The 24,534-nt window shown below is 40.1% G+C and overlaps 1 protein-coding gene across 1 annotated transcript in view; it reads left to right on the top strand.

The window, feature by feature from the left end:
• The window catches only part of kcnh2b (potassium voltage-gated channel, subfamily H (eag-related), member 2b), a 257,929-nt gene that overhangs the window by 128,338 nt on the left and 105,057 nt on the right, over positions 1–24,534 (top strand). Inside the window, exons 3-6 of the mRNA XM_053342201.1 lie at positions 14,807–14,962; positions 16,484–16,697; positions 16,940–17,274; positions 17,367–17,578. Of these exons, the coding sequence (XP_053198176.1) occupies positions 14,807–14,962; positions 16,484–16,697; positions 16,940–17,274; positions 17,367–17,578 (917 nt within the window). The remainder of the gene's footprint in view (positions 1–14,806; positions 14,963–16,483; positions 16,698–16,939; positions 17,275–17,366; positions 17,579–24,534) is intronic.

The raw sequence follows: 24,534 nt of genomic DNA on the forward strand, positions 1-24,534 counted from the left end.
GAGAGAGAGTGGGAGAGAGTCAGAGAGGGCAACACAGTAGGTTAGAGAAGTGCACATAACAGCAAAGAAAATGGAGAAATAGATCACCTGTGAAAGTAAAGCAACTCCACATGCACGCATACATGCATAATTATTGCTCACTGTGTTCTATTGACACTGAAGTCAAAGCCTGCAGGTGCATTTGTATTTAATGGTTTGCTTGATTTTTATGGAAATCCTTGGGGTCAGGTCTGCCAACTGGCCCATTGTTAGCCCTCGCTTTTGTGAAGGACCATGAAATCGATGTAGAAACGCAGAATTTCCCATTCAAATAAGCTTGTCTCCTCTATTCAAATAACCTGAACCAGACTTTTTTCATATATCACCGAGCACACAGCGCTCTCTGCTGCGTGTGTATACAGCATATCAGCGTGATCTTCTTTTTTACTGTGTGGTTTGTACCGCTCCGGATTCGGTGAACTCTTTTACCTTGTTTCTCTTTTGATCTGTCAATGTAAGTAACAGCTCCAAACTGTGAGTCGTGAAATATTTCGGTCAGTTCAGAAAGTTGTCTTTATCTCTTAAACCTCTTGAGGTGCAGCCATGAGGAATTTTTTTTTTTTTTTTTTGCATATCTGTCCGGGGGTTGAATGTGCATTCCTGTAAGTGTGTAAACAGTGAGAGTGCAGGAATGTCCGGCAGACAGGGACAGAGAAGGAGGATGGGAATCATCATGGTGTTAAATAACTGCAGCCTTGGACAGGAAATGGACGTTTTGTTTCATTTTCTCCTTCACTTCACATCGCTCTTCCACCTGCCTCTGTCTACATAGTCCTGTATGTAAAAGAAGGTAACCATGGAGGTCTTAAGTTTTAAACTGAATTATTAAATATGAAGGGCAGCATTAGAGGGCAGGCAATGGTGTCATTTATCCTCACAAGTATTCACAGTCAATTTTGTGTCTTTTTTTCTATCAGATGTGAATATTTCTTGTGTATAAGTGATGCTGTGTAAACTGATAGTGTTGCTGTGTCAGTGAGTGATCAGAAACATTGGAATTCATGTGAACCATGAATATAAATAACATGCTGTTTGATCATTAGGTTTCAAGACACCAGAGCTGTGTCCCAATTCCATACTACATACTAATTATAAGTGGGCTTTGAGAATAAAATGTGTTGAAAAAGATGACAACATTTTTAATTAATTGGTGTACACTATTGTTTCACAATGCAGTGTGTGAAGGAAACAGAAGGGATGCTCCCACTTTGACAACATTTAAATTGGCTGTGAATAGTGATGAGGCAGCACCAGTAAGACCTTGGAAAGCCAAAAATAATTGAATATTTATAAAGATAATATTGACATTTTGCTTTGTCTGTAAAATTTAATTAACACTGGCATTCAAAAGTTGCACTTTGTATTGGTTAAACAGGCTGTAAAGAAAGTAAAGTATGTAGTCCGATATGTGCCAATATTTTTTTAAAGTATGAACAGCATTTTTATTTTTATTGTACATGATCATTTTTTCTCAATTCAAGTTTAATATATACATGTTTTTCTTTGTTCATAGCTACTTATAATAATTATAATAAATAATAAATTCCTAGTGAAGTTTACTGTCTCAGAGCACTGATCTTTATCACAAGTGTTTAATAACCACATTTGAGGGATCATTGCTGAAAAAAAGTGTGTTTATGTATACATTCGTTAAATATAAGATTTCCAACCAATGTATTGATATCGGAATTTTTTTGCTCCCTAATGTCGGCATTGGCATCGGCCCCTAAAATCTAGTGTCATCTTCACACTTTACCACAAGCAAAGCAATGATCAGTTCCAGTCAGAATATGTTGTGAAAGGTATAGAGTACACATTGCATTCTGCATACATGTGTATATATAATGTGTATTATTTCCTATTATTATGACTTTGACAGCCAGACATTTATACAATGCTGCAGTTTATGTTGGAGCAACTTGATTGAAGAGTTTGGGGTCTGTCTATGATTGTGCATCTTTGCACTTTCAGCATATGCCAACTCAGCCAGTCATAAGTCATCAGTTTATTCTGGCACTGCCTTCCTCTTGATGAGTCATTAAATAGTCAAGCGTGTCAATAGCAGGGCATTAACTTATGCAGGAGAGGCAGTCAGATCACTTAAAATACCATTCCCCTTATTAATGTGGTAATTATCAGGATTGCTCAGTCTAATTCTAATTATATTGATGTTTAAATTTGGTGCTTTCTGCTGTTACTGCTGTTGACTGTTAAGTGGGAATGCATTGCAGTCTTTCAGAATCCATCACATAGGGGATTTAGGTGGATGTCAGGTGGTTTAGTATTGACAGTCAGAGTCTCCTAACATGACACACTCAGGTGCTTCCTCCATCTAAAATCTATACTTTCAGAGGAATGTGTTGATTAATATATGCTGTAGAGATGCCAAGCTGCATCTCTGCTCAGGTTGCTTGTTGTATGGAAACACATGACATAACATGCAGAACATACACAGACACACACTCCCTGCTGCTAACACACTAGAACATGTCAAAGAGGATAAAGAAAATTGCAGCAGTCCTTTTCATTTTCAGATTCTCTTTAATGGAAGAGTTTCTCAGAGAGAACGGTAATATCAAGTATCTGCCTTTAATGAGCCCTTCCTGATTGAATTCACATTTACCAAGCTGATGGGGGTGTGTGGAGCTTTAATTAACCTCACCACTACATGTTGAATTAAATCCTTTGCAGGGAATATTTCTTGACATTTTATAAATGATTTATTTCAAAGTGTTCTGCGTGTCCGAGAAGGTTCAAGCTTCAGCGGGTTTCTACTTGAAAACGGGGACCTCTTTGCTTTTAAAATGAATCAAATTGCCATACTGACCACGGTATTAGAAGGCAGTTCAGTTCAGAGCATCTCATGGGCAGTCGAGTGCACACTCCACAAATCCTGTTCAGCATGCATGTTGAACGCCTGTGTGATCCTGTGTACCATGATGTAAACATGAGAAACACAATGAGATCTGCCAAGCACAGATGTGATGTGATTTTCTTTCTTTTTTTTAAATGATGAAGTGCTTTCAAGACATGATTTTAATTTCATCTCTTTTTTAAAATCAGCCAACTGTAGCAACAAAAAAAAGAAGAAGAAGAGGACTGGAAGAGAAGTGTAGATCCTCCCTTTTGCGTTTTGTGTCTTGTCAGCTTAACATAATTGAACAGCGGGTCAGACGATGACTTGAACGTATCGATGTCTCATGACCTTTCCTTGCTTTCATATAATGCTGTGCCTGTGCCTTGAGACCATCTTGACATGTAATCTGTAGGTATCCGTGTATGTGCTTTTTCATTTAACAGGCACGCTGGACTCCATTTGTGCGGTTTGCGTGCCTGCTGCTCCTGACATGTAATTAGTTAATAGAGGTGTTTGTGTGTGTGTGTGTGGGTGTGTGTGTGTGTGTTTGACGTAAGCAGCACGGGGTGTACGAGACATCCAGCTGTCTACGCTGTATGTGTTTGACACGGCAGTCTCACACAGTGTCATTGGTAGAGACATTTAGACAGCTTGGCCATTGATCCTTCACAGGTAGCTTATCAAACTGTCACATACAGTAAAAGAGCCTGAAGGCAATTTTATTCCATCTCATGCGGTCACAGTAAGACTCTTTTATGTAATTTTATTTAATGTGTGTTTTTATCAAGTCATCACTGGATATATTACTCCTTCATTACTGCGAGCTACACCCCCTACTTGAACCCGTGCTCTCTGGGTCTAAATTGAAAAGACGATGGATTCTTGGATGCATTTCTGAGTGTAATTCTAGTCGGCTTGGATGTAATTTACCAACTAAATGAGACGATTACGTTTGAGGACTTGATCACGTTTGGCTGAATTTCAGACTCATTCACTCTCGGACACTGGGTCCCTGTGCTTACACCATAGTGCATGTTGTGTAGTACAACATATCCCTAAAAAAAGCTCCGTTTTTAAAGCGTTACACACACAGTACCTGGTTTACAACATGTAGTAGTAGTAGATACAGCAACAAAATCAGAAAGAAACAGAAGAAAATAATAGATCAAATTAAATACAGTTATACAAAACAATTACACGTAGATGTTGGGATGCTTCAGATCACATTTTAAAATGTCAAAAAAGGTACAATGTGTTTATTTTAATGAGAGTCTGTATTTAGCAGTTTTTCTAAGTTTAGACTGAACTTGTAGAACATGAAGTCAAAACCAGTCAGTAGAGCAGGTTAGGTCGTCCACCTGTGTGATAGAGCAGTTCTGAAAGATAGTGGAGTCATTTTCCTACCAGTGCTTTATAGATGAAGAAATACCAGTGAGTATCATGTCTCTCTTGGAGAGAGGACTATCCAACATTAGTGTACAGAATACAATGATGTGTGGCATTAAGTTCTCCGGTAGAAACTGTTACGGCAGAATGATACATAGAATCAAGAGGTTTGAGGGTTGAAGACGATTTGTGTCTTTAAATAACCATAGTCCAGGACTGACATAAAAACTGCCTCAACAACCCACAGTATGCACAGTCTATTTGGAGCAGTTGAAACAACAGTTAATTGCATCTGCAGATTTTGTGTGGGGGCTTCTTCTCTTCAGTTCTTCAATCATCTCCTTTCAGACCATCTCTAACCGATCGAGGTCCGTCGATCAAGCGTGAGTCCCGAGGTGAGACCTCAATCTGTGCTCAGTCACCTGATCCCCCCCCCCCTTTCCCTACATCGCTTAATTCTCTCCTTTCTCCAACCTGTCAATAAACAAGGGTGTGGAACGCCAGACTTAATGACTGCCAAGGAAGAGAATGAGATTGGAAAAACAGCATCTGTCATTGACTTTACACTAATAGTGAGTGGTAAGGAGGGGCTTTGGAAGGAAGAGAGAGAAGAGAAGAGACTGATCCTGGCATTTTTTTTGTATGTAACACTTAGTTTTCATCCCAGGGACAAATAGGTAGTATAGTATTGCAGTTACCATTCACCAAAGACAGTTTATTTCTTTTTTATCACAGCCTCAACTTATCAGATAGCAGCTGAAATATTTAAAACTTGCCTCCCATCCCTGCTCATTCATTCATTTTGATCCTCTCAACTATCTTGAATTTTTTAAGGCAGGAAAGTTGAAAGTTTTCCCTCTTGTGTCTTGTTTGTAAAATGTTGTTGTTGTAGTGTTTAATACCTGCAGCTGTTGTATTAGTAATAAACCAGTTAGGCCAGCAAGAAGGATTATTTCCCCCCTTTTTTCAGTCGTGTTCTGTATGAGTAATGACTCTGAATGAGTAATAGAATATATTAATAAATATTAATATAACCATATAACTATTTGAGTGCACAAAATCCTACAGTAACAATCCCAACATTCAAGAAGTGTTTTTGTCAGCTCAGTCACTAACCTAAAGGTCTGGATAAACACTACAGAAGAAGTCAAGTCCTGGGCTCCACTCACCACCTGCATGTCCCATCCTCTACGATGGACAGTTGGTTTAATAGCTCCCACTATCAGTCTGAAGCTTTGTCATCACCCCCCCACTCCCCATCCCCCCCCACCACACACACACACCCACTCCCATCAGCTACGTCGCATCAATCACGTACAAAGCTCTACTGCATCACCTTTATTTCACATTTCCCACCAGCAGAGGGCACCACAGGTCATCTAATGTATTATATGGAGCAGAAATACACACGAGCAATCACGTGTGTATATATCTTATACATATCATGTACATGGTGACAACATACAGTACATGAAGTGCATGCACATACAGGGACAAACACCAGGACAGTCTATTACAATCCTGCCTCCACTTTGCCACATAAACACTCAGTTCACCAGGTGGCTATTTGTCTCTATTACAGAAAGAGAAGCTGATAAATTGTTGTCTGGAATAGTTTGTCTTTCCACTGCTTCTCATCCCAAAACAATCAAGAAAAAGGTGCAGGGGGTCAGCAACATGGCATCAATGTGTGTGTGTGTGTGTGTGTGTGTGTGTGTGTGTGTGTGTGTGTGTGTGTGTGTGTTATCATTGAAAGATGGAGTAATGTTACATCACTTATCAGAGGACAGCTGGTGGCCAAGATCAGCAGGGCGCTAGGTTGCAACTCCAATATTAACAGCCTGTATGACATTCACACGCACACACACAAATGCCATACGCATGCACACACACACACACACACACACACACACACACACACATGCACATACACAAACAGAAACACACACACACAGCAATTTCTTTTTCCATTCTGTCATCCAGCTCCTCGCTCAGGCTTCTCAGTACAACACACCTGTATGAGGCTTTAGCGCTGTGGTGTAACATAACCAGCTTAATTCCTTGTAATACTCATGGGGGGGATGTTGTGTTCTCCTTAAATTAAAGAGCACAGTTTACACCTGTTCTATATGAAAAGTGACCTGAGATAACATCTGTTGTGATGTGGCGCTATATAAATAAAACTGACCCGAGGCCTTTGTGTGTGTGTGTGTGTGTGTGTGTGTGTGTGTGTGTGTGTGTGTGTGTGTGTGTGTGTGTGTGTGTGTGTGTGTGTGTGTGTTGCTACTTCTATTTGCAACTATACATTTAACCCAAAAAGACTAAGTGGGAAAAAGTAGTTGTGCCCTGCCACCTAGTGGTTTAATAGGACCAGTTTTTAAATGCTGTCCCATGAAACAGACAGTTTCAGGAAGATTTCAGCATGCATGAACTGACAACTCTAGTAAAAATATACTCATTACATTAAAATATAACATATAATTAGACAAAGTTTAGGGTCGTGAGCCAAATATTGTGTTACCCATGTCACTTATTGGATACTCACATTGCCTCCCTGCCTGTCTGAGGCAATGATTGGCCTGAAGTCACATAACCATATACCCAACCTACCTTGCCAGATAACCCATTGAATGATACATATCTGGAGGAACATAATTGGTTATTTTAGTATATATTTTTTAACCTTTTTAAACATTGCTACCTCTAATGTGTTTTATGACGACTGATGAAAGCCACAAGCCGAAACCCGTTGGTCTATTACTGAAATTCATCTATAGCACAAATCTTGCTAAAGCTTTGACTTTCTTTAAAAAATAAGCTCATTAAAACCTCTAAGGAAGCCTCTAATACCACTACTATTACCTTATGCTGTATTATACATGCACTGGAGTGAGTGCTATAATTATTATAGCAACTAGAATCAATAATTTGTGAGCAAATGATGAACATCGATTGAGTTCTTCACCTGTACTCTATGGAGGTCATTACCCAGGTAATTAAGGTGAGAGTCATTACCTGATCGTCTCTTTCTGCTCTCAAACAGATCACAGAAAGTTCTCGTAGTAATGAGATATTTCTCAGGCAGGCAGGCAGAGATTTTCCCCTGTGAAAGTGACGGCGAGAAGCGGAGCCGGTCATGGCTTGTTGATGTGACTAATGAAACCGAACTCATTACTCTTCCGTCTCTGAGGGGAAATTCCCTTTTCGCTCGCTCATTTCTTGGGAGGTCAAGAGTCACTGTTCGCTACGGAGCAGCAGCTGTCGAGCAGGCGGGGATTCAAAGGCTTTGATGTGATATTTTGGCAGCCAATCAGAATCTTAACCATTTCTCACACATCAAAACCAATGATCCAGCCACTTTCTCTGACTCATGGAAATAGGTTTCTTAGTGTCCTACTCAAGAGCACTTTGGCAGGCTATGAGCTTGCCAAATTCTCCCTCCTCTATTACATATCCACTATGTTAAACCTTTACCTCATACAGGAGGTGCCACATTAGGGATGAAGTGTTGGAGTTGTTGTGATGCTCAACCATCTTCAACCATCTTCACTTTCCTTTTGATGAATGACACTTTTATGTAATTACACAAGTGAGATGATCAACTTAGCCGGAGTGCTTGGCTTTCTTTGTCTTTCCGAATATGGCCAAGAACACAGCAGGCTTCGCCAGTTGGCCCGCAGCCAGTCAGCCTGTAGAATATTCCGAGCCGTCTCTGAGGATCTGTGTAAATGAGGATCTGCACTTTTTCTTCTTTTAGTTTTTTTTTTCTTTCTTTCTTTTTCTGCCAAAGAGTGATGGAGCAGCAGAGGAAAGTGTGCCTGTGAATGAGCCTCTCCGCCTCTTCCATTCTCTTCTGTCACTCTGTCGCTGTGTGTGTATGTGTGTGTGTGTGTGTGTGTGTGTGGTTGGAGGGGAGGAGGGGGTCTGTGTTTGTGATACAGAACAGAGCAGCTGAGAAGAAACACAGCTCACATCCTTATCCTCTTACATCGCTGCAGCTCTCACAGACACATGTTCTCTCTCTCTCTCTCTCTCTCCCTCTCTCTCTTTGTCTGATGGACAGTGACCCCGAGCTAATGGTTTTCAGATATGAAATCCCTGTCCTGATGGAAACACAGATATTCTATAGCAGCACTCTCCTTTGCAAGTTAGAACAGCTGTGAGTTATGTAACTGATACTCTTTGAAAACAATTTGAAAATGAATAAGAGCTGTAAATATGTCACGCTTCTTTTCTTTTTTTTCTGGAGATAAGGAACTTTGTGATCATCACTTTGAGTTTTATTGTGAGTCAAAAGTCAATTTGTGTGTCTAGTTTGCTGATGTACACTTCTGTTTGTTGTTGTTAGAAGTAAACTGCTGTGGAAGAGATAAGTGTAATAGTGCAAGTGATGCATTTACATAAAGGGAGCATCCGCCTAAAATAGAATGTAAATAACTTGATCAAGACGTTTAGTCAGTACAGTGAACATAAAAAGACAGAGTACAATAATCTAAGGAAATTCACCTACTGGATTCAATGTGAGGTTACAAGTCTTAGTGTTACATTACATTTAGATCTAAGTTTCAGGTCTCACATTAACAAGGGGAAGAAAACCTTAGAAACATATCTTAAACCATGACCATTTATAGATCAAAAAGATGATTCATGCCTTCATCTCAAGCAGCTTTGATTACTGTAATGCACTTTTTACTGGCCTCCAATGAGAGGCTTCCGCTCATTCAAAACTCTGTAGCTTTGGCTATTACCCAGAACCAAGAGGAGAGACAACATTAGTCCAGATTTCATATTTATTTTACATTGTTGTTGTTTTTTTTACTTTTTTGTTGTTATTATATCCTTCTCTATGAAACATATGTAATTTATTTAGTTGTAAAACACTTGCATGAAAGGTGCTTTACAATTAAAGTTATTATTATTACTATGAACAATTCTCTCATATATACATTTTTGTTTCTCCACTGACAGTACATGCTGTGGCAGGTGACCCACAGTGTGTGTAGGTACTGTATGTAGAGACAACTACTGTCCACTAGGAGGAGTAGATGTATAAACTATATGTAGAAATCTCCATGCTACAAATGGTATTAATATTACATTTTGGTGCTGATGTAGAATCAGTGCTTTGATGTAAAACCATATAGTGTAAATAGTGCATAGCAAGTCAAAATGTAATGATGGACCATGATTCCTCTGCCAGTCACTAACTACAGTCAGATTGTCAAGTTATTCTCAAATTTGCATTTCTTCTACAATTGCATTAAATCATCTCATCCTTCCATGAACACATATGCACAATGCCTTACTCTCTCTTTCTGCTCTACATCTTTATTGTAAAAAATAAGTCAAAAATGTACCCATGCATTCTGTAATATTCATCCTTATACTCCTTTACAGTGTAAATATACAGCATTAAAGCTGGATTTATACCATAGAGTTAACTGGAATCATGCTGTGGATTCCTATAATGTAACCTTTGATTTATTGACCATTTCTTGCTTATTGAAATGCACACGTTAGTGACAGCAGGAACTCTGCAGCACCAGACAGATATATATCGAGTCCTGCTTTGATATTCCTCACAGCTAGTGCCTTTACATTCTTTCATTCACTTTGTGATAAAGAGTGATGGCGACACACACACACTTCTATTACTGCAGTTACATCCTGGTAACTTCAATTTTCCTCGTCTCATTAAAGGAGAGGAGATTGCTGTGCAGCTGCTGTGTTTATGTTCATTCATTCGCCTCCATGCAGAGCGGCAGTTGTGATGAGCGGTGGAGTCTTTCCTTTACCTTCCTTTTAATAATCTCCACAGGGATCAGAAAGTTGTAGAAGAAAACACAAGCAGCCAATCATAGAAGTTGGCATCTCTGTATCTACCGTAGCTCCCCTGTGTTTAGTTCCATTTTTAAAGAGGGGCACAACAGCTATAGAAGAGTCTGTGGTGTAGCTTTTGAGAACAGAAGTGAAGAGTCCAGCTGATCAAACTCTAATCTGTTTTGCTTTAATCCACTTGTTCCATAGCAGAGATTAAGAGTGTAATTTGTAATCCGGCACAGTTGTAGGATGCTGTGTGGCCAGAGTGGAAAGGCAGGTGTTGCTCCCTCCACTTTGAAAAGATTACAAAAAGGAGATCATCTGTAAATCCTAGAGAACTCTTTGGGAATTCTTTCATTTAAGAGTTTTAAGTTTCGAGGTCATCAGGTTACCTGGCAGGCAGCCAAGTCTCTGTTTACTATTCTTCAATCCTCTCTCATCCCTCGCTAAACTGGAATAAAGATGCTCCTGAACAACTAATCCTTCCGTCTTGTCTCTAAACCCACCAGAACCTTATTTAAATACATATCATTTACTTCCTTTCACTGGCGCCTTCCTTTCATTTCTGCTTTTTTTCCACTTGTCTTTCCATCTGGCTTTTGCTTCCTATTTATCTTCTCTCACTGTCTTTTTTCATATCTCCTTTTAGTTTTTCAGCTATTCCATCCTTTCATCCCACCGACGTCACACCAAGTTAAATTCATAGTCCATCAGCTGCAGTAAATACACAGATTTGGTTTCAAATTCAACAAGAACCTGACCCAGACCTGGCCTATACCTTGAAAAGTGGCAGTTGTTACATAATCCAGTCATTAGTTTAATCCAAAATGTGCCTTTAGGATTATTTGAACACAGGTTATCAGACTATAGCTGTTGAGATTGAAAATTGATCTTAATCTTTTTTTAAGGAGGCTGAAGATAATACTAAATCCATCTTGGTGATACCAGTAGGTTTTGAAGCACTGTGATCCTTCTTGGAGGAGTAGAGAGTAAAACATTTTAGAAGTGACAAATCCTTTTCTATATTGTGTGTAGGACATTGATCAAAGCTCCAGAAACACTAGTATAGAACAATTTCATCAAAAGACAGACGCTTTTCGACTCTTAGACTGGCAAGAATATTGTATGATGTTTTGCTACAAATGTTTTGTGTCTAGCTTAGGTAAGATAATTAGGTTAACAAGCTATGTTAGCAAACAGTGACAGTGGTAAGCTAGTCAATAGAGGATAGATAACTGACCTAAACAAGAAAATCTACATCAGTAAGTAACAGTGCGTTTCAGTTGTACTCGGAAGTCGGACTTTAAATTTAAACTGGAATTTCCAGCTCGGGAAAATCAGACGAACTTCACACATTAGCATCGACATCAAACAGAGCTAAGGATTTTGATGCCGGCCCTTATTGTATCATAATGATCAAACCCTCAAAATGTGTGTAGCCCTTCAAATCTGAAGTTTGGCAGTTGTGTCTGTTAACATGCTATGTTGTATCCGTGATGAGCAGTTTGCACCCTGGGCTTTTTTTGGACTTGTTTTAGTGCATTGTGATAATCTCCCGGAGCTTTGTAAATCAGCAATACTGAATCAGCTTATCAGATGGTACACGCTGCATTGGAATACATCCAGGCGGAGCATTTAGTTGAAATAACGTTTGGCCTGTTAACCTCAAAGCTCCGCTAGTTTCAGACGCTCTCGTAGGAAAGTCTTTTACAGTAGACAGAGAATGACAAATAGGCCCGATGGGTCTAAAATATGTAGTCATAAGCCTTGATTTTTCATCACTTGGCCAAAGTCAGGATACACATGCACACACATTCACACACATTTAGATAAACCCATGTGTACTCAGATGTGTGCATGTGTTCACCAGTAAAGTAGAACACAGTGTACACACACACACTGATTCCTGCAGCACGCACTGATGCTTGTATGATTATTGTAAACACACATGTACTGTATCTACTCTCTCTCTCTTTCACACACACACACACACACACACACACACACACACACACACACACACACACACACACACACACACAAACACAAACACAAACACACTAAACACAAAATACTGTATGTTCCAGTTTTTATAAGAAGTGAAAATAGTGATTGTGTCTCATTATGTATCAAACCTAAAAACAATGATCTGAAGTTAAATCCTCTTTTGTTGACATTTAATCCTACATTGTAGTGTGTGTATGTGTGTGTGTGTGTGTGTGTATGTGTGTGTGTGTGTGTGTGTGTGTGTGTGTTCGTATGGGTCACATCTGTTATCCACACACACACTCACACACTTCCCATCATTGTGTCTTAACAGAAACAGATACTCACAGCTCTAGTTTTACACTGTAAAGTAAATAAATGGTTGCTGGTTCAGACTTTGGGACTGACAGAATGTACTAATACCAAATCATCCCAGAGCCAGTTTCCTAAATACATAAATACATGGACACCAGTTCCCAGAATATGATGCATGTGATCTAAACCCCCGCCCCAGAGGGAGGGATGTGGTTAGAAATCTGTCTCTGTAATTAGAATCAGTGAGGGAATCCATTGATCTTATCAGTTTGACAAAGTGATATAAAATGATTATTGTTATGAGTTTTTCACTAAATTCTATTGTGGAGTTTTTTGTCATTACAAACCCACTTTTATATTTCTGCTTACGCTGATGATGAGGAATATATGAATTTCAATCTACTATCTGAATCTAAATCAGAACATTTGAGGTGATATTTGCCGTAGTCTTTCCAGTCATTTTTAATTGCTGCTGTTCTGCTGTGAATGACAAAAGCTTCACATGAGAGCTTTTCAAAGTCATGTATCGTGATGCATTTGTGCACGTAGTTCCTGTCCGGACAGGTGGCTGCAGAGCTTTGAAGAGCAGGTTTAAATGTGATGCAGTGACACCTTTCAACGATTAAAAACAATCCACAAATGCAGTGTCACAGCTGTTTATGAACACAGGCATGAATGGACATGACCCAATAGCTCTTATGAATGAACATGAGACTGGGCATCTACCTACACATGTGCACATACAGTAAGTAGGCACGCACACACACACACACACACTCACACTAAATGCTGGATATGGCCAGATGGTGTAATCCTTTAGTTTTCCCTGTGTTTCATATTTTTTCCCCCTCCTGTGTCGGGATTATGCTGTTGTCCAATCGGATTTGGGCCCACTCTCCGGCGATGATGTGAAATGAATGACAGGCGAGTGGGTGGTGAATAAGGCCTGCAGTAGACACACACATTGTACATCGGGGGTTGTACGACATAACCGCGTTGGCTGTAAATGCTCCATACTGCCAAAACCTCTGGGGTCACTTATAGAGGCGGTCACTGACCATCACTGTCCAGGTAAGAGCCAGGACGGACCAGAGCCAGGTACGCTGAGAAATCTAACAGGAACTATATAACATCAAAAAAAAAACTCTACAGACCGTGACTAAGAGGGGAAACAAGGATTACAGTGAGAAGCTAAATAGCTTTCTTAAATTATATCATAAAGCTGTTGTGACATTGCCTACTGGATGCATTTTGTTGTAGCTTTGTTTTTCATGTTACCCGCCAAAGTGGGACAAGGCATTGTAAAGGACAAGACAGATTTCATTCTAATTTAAATACTGTGTAATGTGGGAAAATTGATTCTGATTAATAGCAAATGTTATTTTATACATATCTGAATTGCTTAAATGTACTCCTAATGCATTTGACTTTTTATTCAATTATCGTAACTACTTTATGGTGGTGGCCTGTCTTTCCTTAGCAAAGTCTGAGTATTGAAAATGAATGCAACATAAACTCATGTCATAAACTCAAAAATCATATATGTTCCTGGGAACTTTCTATATAATCTATGTGGAATGTTAAAAATGTAGCAAACCCTCTTCCACTCTCAGTCTCCTGTATAAGTGTCTCATCCTGGTCAGTGTTTTAAATGATGATGACAGCTCTTTCTACCGTGTCAGTGTGTGTGCATGTGTATATTTGATGTTTTGAAGCGTCAGAACCAGAATAGCATCTTCTTCTGTCTTCCAGTCTCTCTGTTATGTACAGTGTAATCAGGCCTCCACAGACCTGGCAGAAAAAACTCCCAGCCACTTACTGTCACATGTAGTCTAATTTCACGCTTACTTAGCTGTTTTAGCACTTGTGTGGCAGATTAGTGGATGTGCCCGGCCTCGTATGGAAGAGTGTGTGTGAGCTGATTAAGTGCAGATGAACATTTAATAAGGAGAGAGAATGAAAAACAGTGTGTGTGCAGTGTGGCTCTGTGTAATACAGCTGAAAGCGTGCGTTGGTAGTGTGACGTTCATGTGTGACTGTTAATAATGCTGATTTATAATGTTGACATCTGTACATCATCATTAAAGAACCAGTGAGATTAATAATGATCTGGATCCCTTCTCCATGCATATATGCATTTGTAATGGCCTTGATTTAGGTATCTCCTCACTCTGAATATACCTGATTCTAAATATTAGCTCATTATCAAGCAGCTGGAGCTCATCAAGGGGATTGATAACGAGTTCATTATTAGAATCAGGTTTCTTAGAGTGAGGAGATAACTAAAACATGCCAGACAGTAGCTCTCCAGGAGAAATGTTGGAGACCACTGATTTAAAGATATAATATATACCCTTGGTACTGGCTCTAACTGATCTTTATGTGTCCCTCTCCCCCCCTCAGGTCAGTGCTTCCTGTGTATGGTGGACGTGGTGCCGGTTAAGAACGAGGATGGCTTGGTGATCATGTTCATCCTCAACTTCGAGGTCATGTCAGACGACACACTCAAAGACCACAACCAGGAGCTCAACCACCGCCTGCCCACCTGGCTTGTTACAGGTAGCTGATTAAGTTCATAGTTGCTCAATTGGCGTTTTGCCTTCTTATTTCTTTAGTTGTTATTTTCTGCTCTGTCCTCATTTGGCTCACACTTTTTATTTGAAGTTCTAGTTTTGTTTTAGTCTTGTTCACCTTTCCCGCTCCCATAGATTACACTTGATGTTTTGAATGCATGAGTGTGTTCACACTGAGAAGTATGGAAAAATGCAGTGCACTATGAGTACCTGGATGGTGCACTCAAAATGGTCAAAAAGTTGAGTGTGGAACTCGCCCTCAATGGTAGTAGTGGAAAGGGAGGGACCACTTTCCAAACAGGAAATAGCGACGGTGAATATCGCTGCATATAAAAATGCATTATACATATGTTTTTTGCACTAAGCACCACTATCCTGTTGTCACATATAAGAAATCAGTAGGTTTATTGGGTTAATTTAGCAGTCTGTAATGATTTGGTATCACAAATGCTAATACTAACTTGTTAACGCTAGCTTATTAATGCTACCTTGCTAACACCAGCTTATTAATGCTAGCTTGCTATCCAATTGTCATTCCTGCTGAGTGTGCTACAGCTGTGTTTAATTGGAGACAACACTAACTTGTCAAAATGTGTACACTTCTCAAGTAAGTAGAGAGTGTACACAGTGTACTGACAAAAGTACGTGATTTGAGACCCGGCATATGCTAACATGTTTTTCATTAGTTTCAATTAATTAATCTAGCTTATGTATTGTAGCTCACAAAATCATTTGAACAAAAGGGCAACTACAAATGGCAATGGTTATTAATTTGAAAGCATTAATCTATGAGCACATCATGCGCCCAGACTGCTACAGAGAATTAAAAGATAAAGAGGAATTGCCCTATTGACAAACAGCAGATTTTTTTTTCATATTTTGGCTCGTTCAATGCTTAAAAATTCAAGTTCAACACACCACTCCTTTCACTCACATTAGTTTTTCAATATCTGAATTGGACTTGACATGTTCAGTCAGTGAGGGGTGACCGTCACTGTCATTCACCAGGACCATTTAGTTCATTTCATTTTACAGAAAGGCCAGGTGGTCCTGATAAGTGATATTATGTCTGAGTTGTCCTGAGTGTTTTTTGTTGGAACAGGTTTGACAAAATGCCTTTCATGAATTCTGCCTTTCATTTTCCCAATGGGATAACCCTGACACTGCAGACAAAGACAGTCTGTCTGTCAACCAGATTTTTTAACTTTGTGGCTAAAACCGAAATCTAATCAATGTAACTGTCCCAGATTCCTTTAGATTGCTTTTGACGAGGACTTTTGAATCTATTAGGCTCAGCGTGATCCAGCTCAAATCTCCTTCTCTCTCATGACCTCGACTACCTAGAATATCCTCCCATATTCTATCTCTGCTTGTTTATCTCTCTCACACTTGGCTTTCGCTCTCCATCTCGCCTTCCCGCCACGCTTCAGTAGTCGAAATCCACCTTTTTTTTTTTTTTTTTTTTTTACAGATAATGAGTCTAACCCTCCTCTATCTCACTCCCCAGGTCGTCCACGAGGCTTCAAGCTGCGTCTTCCCCTGCTGCGCTCCCTGTCTAACAGTAAAGTGTCTCTGGACGACGCAGAGGTCGGTCAGATCCCCACTGCTACACCCCTGCCTCTGCACCAGGACCACCAAAGTCGGGAGTCCCTAAGCTTGGGAGAGTTCCTGCCCTTGCCCCACATTCCACCAGACCACAAAGAGCCGATCAGTAGAAGCAGGTAGGAGATTAGAGATGAGATACTTTCAACAAGAACATGTTAAGGACACAGAGACTCTCACACACTTATCTTCATTTAAAAGTTTGACCAACCCTAACCCTAATCCCCTAACCCCCTAACCCCAACCCGAACCCTAATCCTAACCCTCATTGCTGAATCATCCAGTTCAAAGACAGGCTCTCCCAAATCTGTAATATCCTGTTAATAGACATTAAAACCATTTCTGTTTTTTCGTTTTTTAGGTCAGCTCTACAAGGTTGGCCAGAAGACCAGGAAGACCAGCGCACTTTACTGAGCTCTGAGCCTCCTGCTCCCCCTCCACCTCCTTGCCCTCCACACGGATCTCACCTGGTAGGATCCAGTCACACCCAGTCGTCGCCCTGCATAGTGCCCCACCACCGCCTCAGCCTTAACCCGGACGGCTCGGTCTCCAATTGCACCTTGTCACACGGCCGCTCGCGAGAGAGCTTCCACAGCATGCGGCGCGCCTCCTCCGTAGACGAGATCGAGGCCATGAGGCCCGACTGGGACCGAAAGAACCGGAGGGCGAGTGTCCGACCGGGCAGCAGCAGCACCGGTGAGACATAGAAGGAAGATGGAGAACAACCCTTCTTATTGTCCTCTGTGGTCTTTTTTTAACCTCATGATCTGCCTTGTGTGTGTTTGTAGGTGCAGTAAACAGTAAATCCAACATACTGAACTCCACATCAGACTCAGACCTCATGCGGTACCGCACCATCTCCAAAATCCCTCAGATCACGCTCAACTTTGTGGATTTCAAACCGGACCCGCTCATCGCCCTGCCCTCTGGGGAGATGGACATCATAGCTCCGTGCAAACTCATCGACCGGACGCATCACGTCACGGAGAAAGTCACGCAGGTAGGACGCGGTTCATGTGTGGAGTGTGTGGATGCAGAGATGCTGCACTTGTTTTATGGGATGGTTTCAACTTTCTGAGCTTTTTTAGGGCTGCTGAGATGTGTATTGCCTGTTGCAGTCTAGCCTGTTCTGAACTGGGGAGTTCTAGTGGTTAGCACTGTTGTCTCATATCAAGAAGGTCTTGGGTTTGATACCCGGCTGGGGCAGGGCCTTTCTGTGTGGAGTTTGCACATTCTCTGCTTGCCCTCCACACGGGTTTCCACCCATTGTCAGGTTAATTCTCCCGTCAGTGTCCTTCACCAAGCCACTGACATTGATCTTGAGCTGGTCCCCGGTTCAGTAGGAGCTGGCCCCCGGTCCCCTTAAGTACTGAAAGCGTGTTTGTTCTCATGCCATACACTTCTACCTTCAAAGAACATTTGTGTGTGTTGGTGGTCTCAGACAGATATGTAACCAAGTTAACATAATTCACTTAGCTCCTGCAAGCTACTCTCACTCTCTGTAATCTGACAAGCCTTCCTGGGGCGATAATGCTTGTAACACCAACTCGAGTGGATGAGAATGAGATTGATTGAGCTCTAATGGGAGGATGATGGAGGTCGGCGTGGCGGCATTTCGGTTACCAGTAATTGACTTATGGAGGACGTATGGGACGCGATGTGAAGCTTTTCACTCTCACAAGGCTGTGTTCACCAACTCCTCATTTCCCCTCCACAGTCAGAACAGCAGAGTCACTTCCCCGCTTCCTTCACAGGCTGCAAAGTCATCACATCTCCCACTTTAATGTCATTGTTGACAGATGAGAGCTGTAATGAGGGCAGTGGTTGCACAGATGCAGTGGTTTTGTTGGGAAAGTTTACTTGTCTACTTGTGCAGAAAGAGGAAGTGAGTTTTTGGCTTTTTTTTGGGAACAGTAAGATCCTCCAGAGCATTATTTACTAGCTTAAAAGTGCACTGTGAGAGATAATTACTTGCTCAGATGTAGCTTTAGAGATGAATGACACCCTTGTTTTTCTCTTCTTTTTCTTTTCTTTACTTACTCTTTTCCTGTGTGTGTATTCAGCAGTGATGTCTCAGATTGAATGCCAATTTTACATTTCATCAATCAGCTCCCTGTAGATTCATCAGTGTATTGTCAAGGCCCCACGTCTCCTCAGGGATTCATGTGACCGTGATGAACTGCAGCGGAAATTACCATTGCAAGAAATGTGACATAAACTTAAAAAGTTGCAGCTGTCTGACAAAAATGACATCTTGCATCACTAAATCTGTGTCATTTTATAATAGCTTGTTGTAAATCACAATCACCTGGTGCTCTTTCTTGTTTTACTTCAAAATGAGTGGGGATTGTCAGGAATGTTACAAATTAAAAGTTAAAGAGTTTTCTAGTTTATAGTTCAAGCCATCAGGGTGAATTTTCCTTTTTTTCACGTTATCGCCTCTCAATGATGCTGCTGTATGAGAGACAACCTTAACAGGCGAAAGATATGACACCTTAACCTTTTGTCAGGATTCCTCTTTTTTATTGTGGTTGCATTGTGGCTGAGTTGAGTGATTTCCTATCACTATGTGCTGTCACATGCTCCTTATTAAAGCAAAGTGTCTCAGAGGTAAGATAGAGGCACAGCGTTTAAACAAATGTCCACATCCTTGCTGATTACAATTTGAACTCTCATCCTTTACAATACATTTATATTGGATCATGCACATTTTCTCACATACATGAATATATATAGATATAGATATAGATATAGATATAGATATAGATATATATGTATATGTATATGTATACTGGTAGGACATCTGGCATCCAATCAAAAAACATTTGTGTGTCCAGTGATGCCCTTTAATTCCTGTCAACTTTCCACCTTTAAGTTAAGCCTTCTGTTATGACTGTAGTTTACACACATTTACTAAAGACGAATATGATTGATGTTTTCTTTCACATTGTGTGACTAAGCCATCATGCCCCCTTTTCTATACTTCAGTAAGAATGGGAACATCTACAGAGAATAATCCAAAGTTGATGATGCAACACAATCTATATAAACATAAACCTAATGCAATCATGCTTAAGCATGTGAGGTGCAGCTGGCAAGGTCAAAACATAACCCTTAGTGCCTGTGTGTGTGTGTGTGTGTGTGTGTGTGTGTGTGTGTGTGTGTGTGTGTGTGTGTGTGTGTGTGTGTGTGTGCGCGTGTACAGTACGTATGCATGTCCATTAACCCACACTGCATACTGTAGTTACAGTGCAGATGGAGGAAACAGCACCAGCTGTGCCTCCAAATGCTATGAACTGCTATTTATAGATAGTTAAGGAAAAATGGAGACAAAATGAGCTGCTTTTCACCTGCATACAATATCTGACATCCATTTAATATGTAAGCACACTTTGTAACACTATTGGGGATTTTGCCTTTTTAAAGTATAAAACAATTGGGGTCCTGTGGCAAAGAGAACTAAGTTCAGAAGTCATAAACCCTTAATAATACCACAGATACAGGATGTTTTTTGTTTTTTTTTGTTAAGTCCCATAAATTCTCTGAAGAACCACTCCCTCTGCCCTCTGACCCTCCTGTGGAGTCAAAGAGTCTCCTGCCTTTCAGTCGACTACAGCAGCTGATGCCAGCGATCACTCTGTCTTCAACTACAGAGAGACAAATAATCAGTCAAATCTAAAGCTGAGCTATGAGGGTCAACCTAAAACCCTCATACTCTTTGATCTGTGAGACACATGCTTGACAACAACTGCAGTGGATATTTCTTAGTTGTAAAAAGAGCAGGTGTAGTACCAGCTCAGGCCTGTAGATGGCAGCACCACATCAAGTAGTGTGATGACAGGTATTGGCAATCCCTCAAAGGAGCAGAGAAGAAGATGTTGCAAGGCAAACAAGGCTGAATAATTTAAGTGTTCCATAAAACATCTGACACCCTGAACATGAACGCATGCAGATATTCTCTCTCATTTAGAATGACTTCTGGCACTGACCCCCTTTCCTGCTCTCAACATGTTGGTTTTTGCATCTTGTGCTTCAAGACCAAGCTGGCTCATGATTATTGACTTCTCTTACTTTGTTCACATGCATATGTCCAGAATTACATGAACCTTCTCCATTAAATATAAAATATAATATTTATTCTTAGTAAGCGTTAGCACTACATATATGCTCCTTTTCATGAAGCAATGAAGATTTCTTACAGATTGCCTCTGTGTGTGCTTTATTATAGCTTTTTCCATGACAGTCAAGTCATGTCTTATTCTTTTATTGTGCTTATTATTTATTTATTGTGTCTTATTCTGTGTTTGGAAAGGCATGACAGGCTAAGCAGACAACTGAGTATACAGAGTTGTACAGAGGGAAACTTATTTCAAGCCTCACTGCACACTTAGATGCACTAACACACTTTAGTGACACTCATAGCTTCCATAACTATGGTCATGTCCTATAGGGGATACACAATTACCTAGGGACTAAGACATACAGTCCACAAACTCCCCAAACTCCCCCGACACAGCTCTCATACAATATTCCTGACACACACCCATCTCCATACATGGCATTCCCACCGACACGTGAACATGAACTATGAGCACCCATGCGTACACACACACACACACACACAGCAGGATAAACTCACTTTACAACCCACCAACACTCTCTTATACTCGCGCACACACACTCAACGCCCGTTGCCTCTCCACTTCAGCAGCCTGTCACATCCAACTCCACAGTGGGATTCAATGGAGCCATGGATGGCACACACCGCGCCCAGCAGCAAAGTGGTAGGAAACCATCTTCGCTTTCTTAAATTAGACTGAGAACAAATACAGCTTGTGTTAGACATTTTGAGGTTTGGATCATGTGTTGGAAGGTAGTGTTTTTGGTGTTAAAAAAGGCCTGTGTTATAAGAACTCTCTGTGTAAGATGTCTTTGGAGGGCTGAGGAGATCGGAGGGTACTTTGATTTTGATTTTATTTCACAGCATCATTTTTGATTCAGTCTCAGCGTTATCTCTTATTTTAGGCAGGTTTGGGGAGAAACAGATGCATTTAAAACATTTGTTGTTATCGTTGGATTTTAAATGACTGCTTTTGCAACTTTCATGTTGCAATTGTACCATCATTTATTGATGACCACTGTAAGTGTTCATGTCTAGTTTTATCCGTGTTAACAACATTTGATGTTAGCGACAGATGGTGTAAAGCTATATTATTACAGTATTGTTGAAAAGATGACGACGATGGCATACCGGATTACTTGGAAACATGTTTATTTGGGGAATTTCTGACATTGCAGACATTGATCCTTGAGACTGTATGTGATCAACATATTGTACTTTGAAGAATTGCTTGATTTTGCTCTAATTGTCATATAAATTAAACCCAAGTATCTTAAAACAAGGTAAACATATCAAATTTCATCAATCTTATATCAATAAGATTATCAATGTGACAATGATAACATTAAATTGTATATTTGTGGGCATGCTATCCTATACTTACAATAATCAAATTACATTTAAATTACTTATTATTTCATCCAAGTTCTACTCACATATCATGCTATTCCCTTCTAGTATCATGCTATGTTGTTTTCCTAAAGGAGGAAAGTAAGGAGCCAAACTGTCAGGTCTTGGTGCTTTCAGTGACTTTGCTGGTCCAATTTGTCTTCTGGGGCCGTATGACGACAAAGAGGTTCTCTTCCAAATTGGAGGCACGACATGAGAGATAGTGGAAAGACATACTTTGTGGCACTATGACAAGATTCAGTCCCAATTAAGCAGTATATAAAAAGTCCAAGATTTTGGGTTATAATCTCCAAAGTGTTTCACTGACAAAAAAAAGTTGGGACAGATAAAAGAGGGGATATTCTGAACACCCAGGAAGAGAAATCTTGAATCGGGTGGTAAAAGGTAGTCTTAATTAAAATGATTTATTTGGTTATATTTTCCAGACCTATACAATTCTCCTCCTCTCCCTGCTGGGGCACCGCAGCTTTGTCTTCAACTGTTACTTTATCAAGACAAATACATAAATCATTGAAAATTAGTTTTATATTTTATTGTTGGGAATGATTGTTGGGAACTCGGCTATACTTCACATTTTCTATCCCCATATGAAATGACTGCTACTTGGTTAATTCTAAACTGTGTGCAGATGGCATGCAGGGTGCTGTAATGAGCCTCTTATTAAAGAAGCCTTATTGTGCATTATGTCAAATTAAGTCAAGTCAGTTTTTTCTGTACAGCACCAAATCACAATAGAAGTTATCTCAGGGTACTTTTCATATAGAGCACATCGAGCCCATACTTTTTCATTTACAGGGACCCAACATTCCCCCATGAACAGCACTGAAAAACTCTCCTTTAACAGGAAGAAACCTCAAGCAGAACCCGGATCTGCCTTGATCAACTTAGATTTAAAGAGAGAGATTGAAAGGGATAGAGGAGCGAGACGAAAGAGAAGCCCAGAAATAACAATAATAATGATGATGATAGAAATATGACTAATAATAATAGTGGTAGCAGTGGGCAAATATGACTAATAATAATATAAGTAGAAGTGGGTGTCAAGCTGGAACACAAAGACAGCAGGTGGTCTGTAACTGAAGGTCCACACCTGTGAGATGAGAAAGCCCAAAACTACAGGGAAGATGCCAAGTTAGTAACATGCATTAATGGGACATGAATGAGCACAGATGGAGAGGGGGAGGAAGAGAGAGGAGTCGGTGCATCATGGGAAGTCCCCTGGCAGTCCAGACCTATAGAAGCATAACCATGGGACGATACTATAAGGCAACCTGAGCTTGTCCTAACTAGAAACCCTAACTAAGTTTTTCTGCATCTTTTTGAGACAGGATGTGCTTAACTTTTGCAATGTTATGGGGGTGAAAAAAGGCAGTCCTTGAAATGTGTTTTATGTAAGAGTTTAAGGACATATTCTGATCAAAGATAACTCCCAGATTCCTTATGATGGTGCTGGAGGCCAGGGTAATGCCATCCATACAGAGTAGCTATAGCATTAGATAATGTGTTTCTAAGGTGTTTCGGACCAAGCACAATAACTTCAGTTTTGTCTGAGTTTAATAGCAGAGATTTACAGGTCCTCCAGGTCTTTAGGCATACTTGTAGTTCACTAAACTGATTGGTTTCATCAGGCATCACTGATAAATAATAATAATAATAATAATAATGATGATGATGATGATGATAATAATAATGATAATAATTTGGTATCATCTGCATAACAATGAAAATGTATGGAGTCTTTCCTTATTGTATTACTTAAAGGAAGCATATACCAGTATTATTGGTTGATGCACAGAACCTTGTGGTAACTTTTGCGTACTTCGAGGATTGATTGGTATTGTGTACAAACTAAAAACAATGTTATGAATAGGAGTTAATCCATCTTAATAAATATATATTAATGTAATGCAGTCCCTTTAATGTCAATTGAATGTCTCAGTAATAGAAGGTGACGGTTAATGGTGTCAAATGAAGCACCAAGATTTAACGAGACAGGTACAGATAGAAGTCCTTTGTCTTATGCAATTAAGACGTCATTTATAACTTTGGTCAATGCTGTCTGTGCTATGATGCACTCTAAATCCTCATATAAACTATTGTTATGTAGAAAAGTCACACAGCTGATTGGTGACTGCTTTCTCACGGATCTTAAAGAGAAAGGGAAGATTAGATATAGGTCTATAGTTGAAACAAGGTCTAAAAGACCTAAATCAAGAGTAGACTTTTTAAGAAGAGGTGTGATTACAGCTGCTTAAAAGGACTGTGGTGCATAACCTGTGAATAAAGACAGATTGATTTCTAGTAAAGATGTGCTAAGGATCAAACTTTCCTAAGCAGCCTAGTTGGGATGTCATCTAAGAGACACATTAATGGTTTAGATGAAGAAATCATTGAAGTTGGTTCAGGAAGGTCGATTGGTGAAAAAC

The sequence above is a fragment of the Scomber japonicus genome, chromosome 21, assembly GCF_027409825.1.
Source record: "Scomber japonicus isolate fScoJap1 chromosome 21, fScoJap1.pri, whole genome shotgun sequence".
Lineage (NCBI taxonomy): Eukaryota > Metazoa > Chordata > Actinopteri > Scombriformes > Scombridae > Scomber > Scomber japonicus.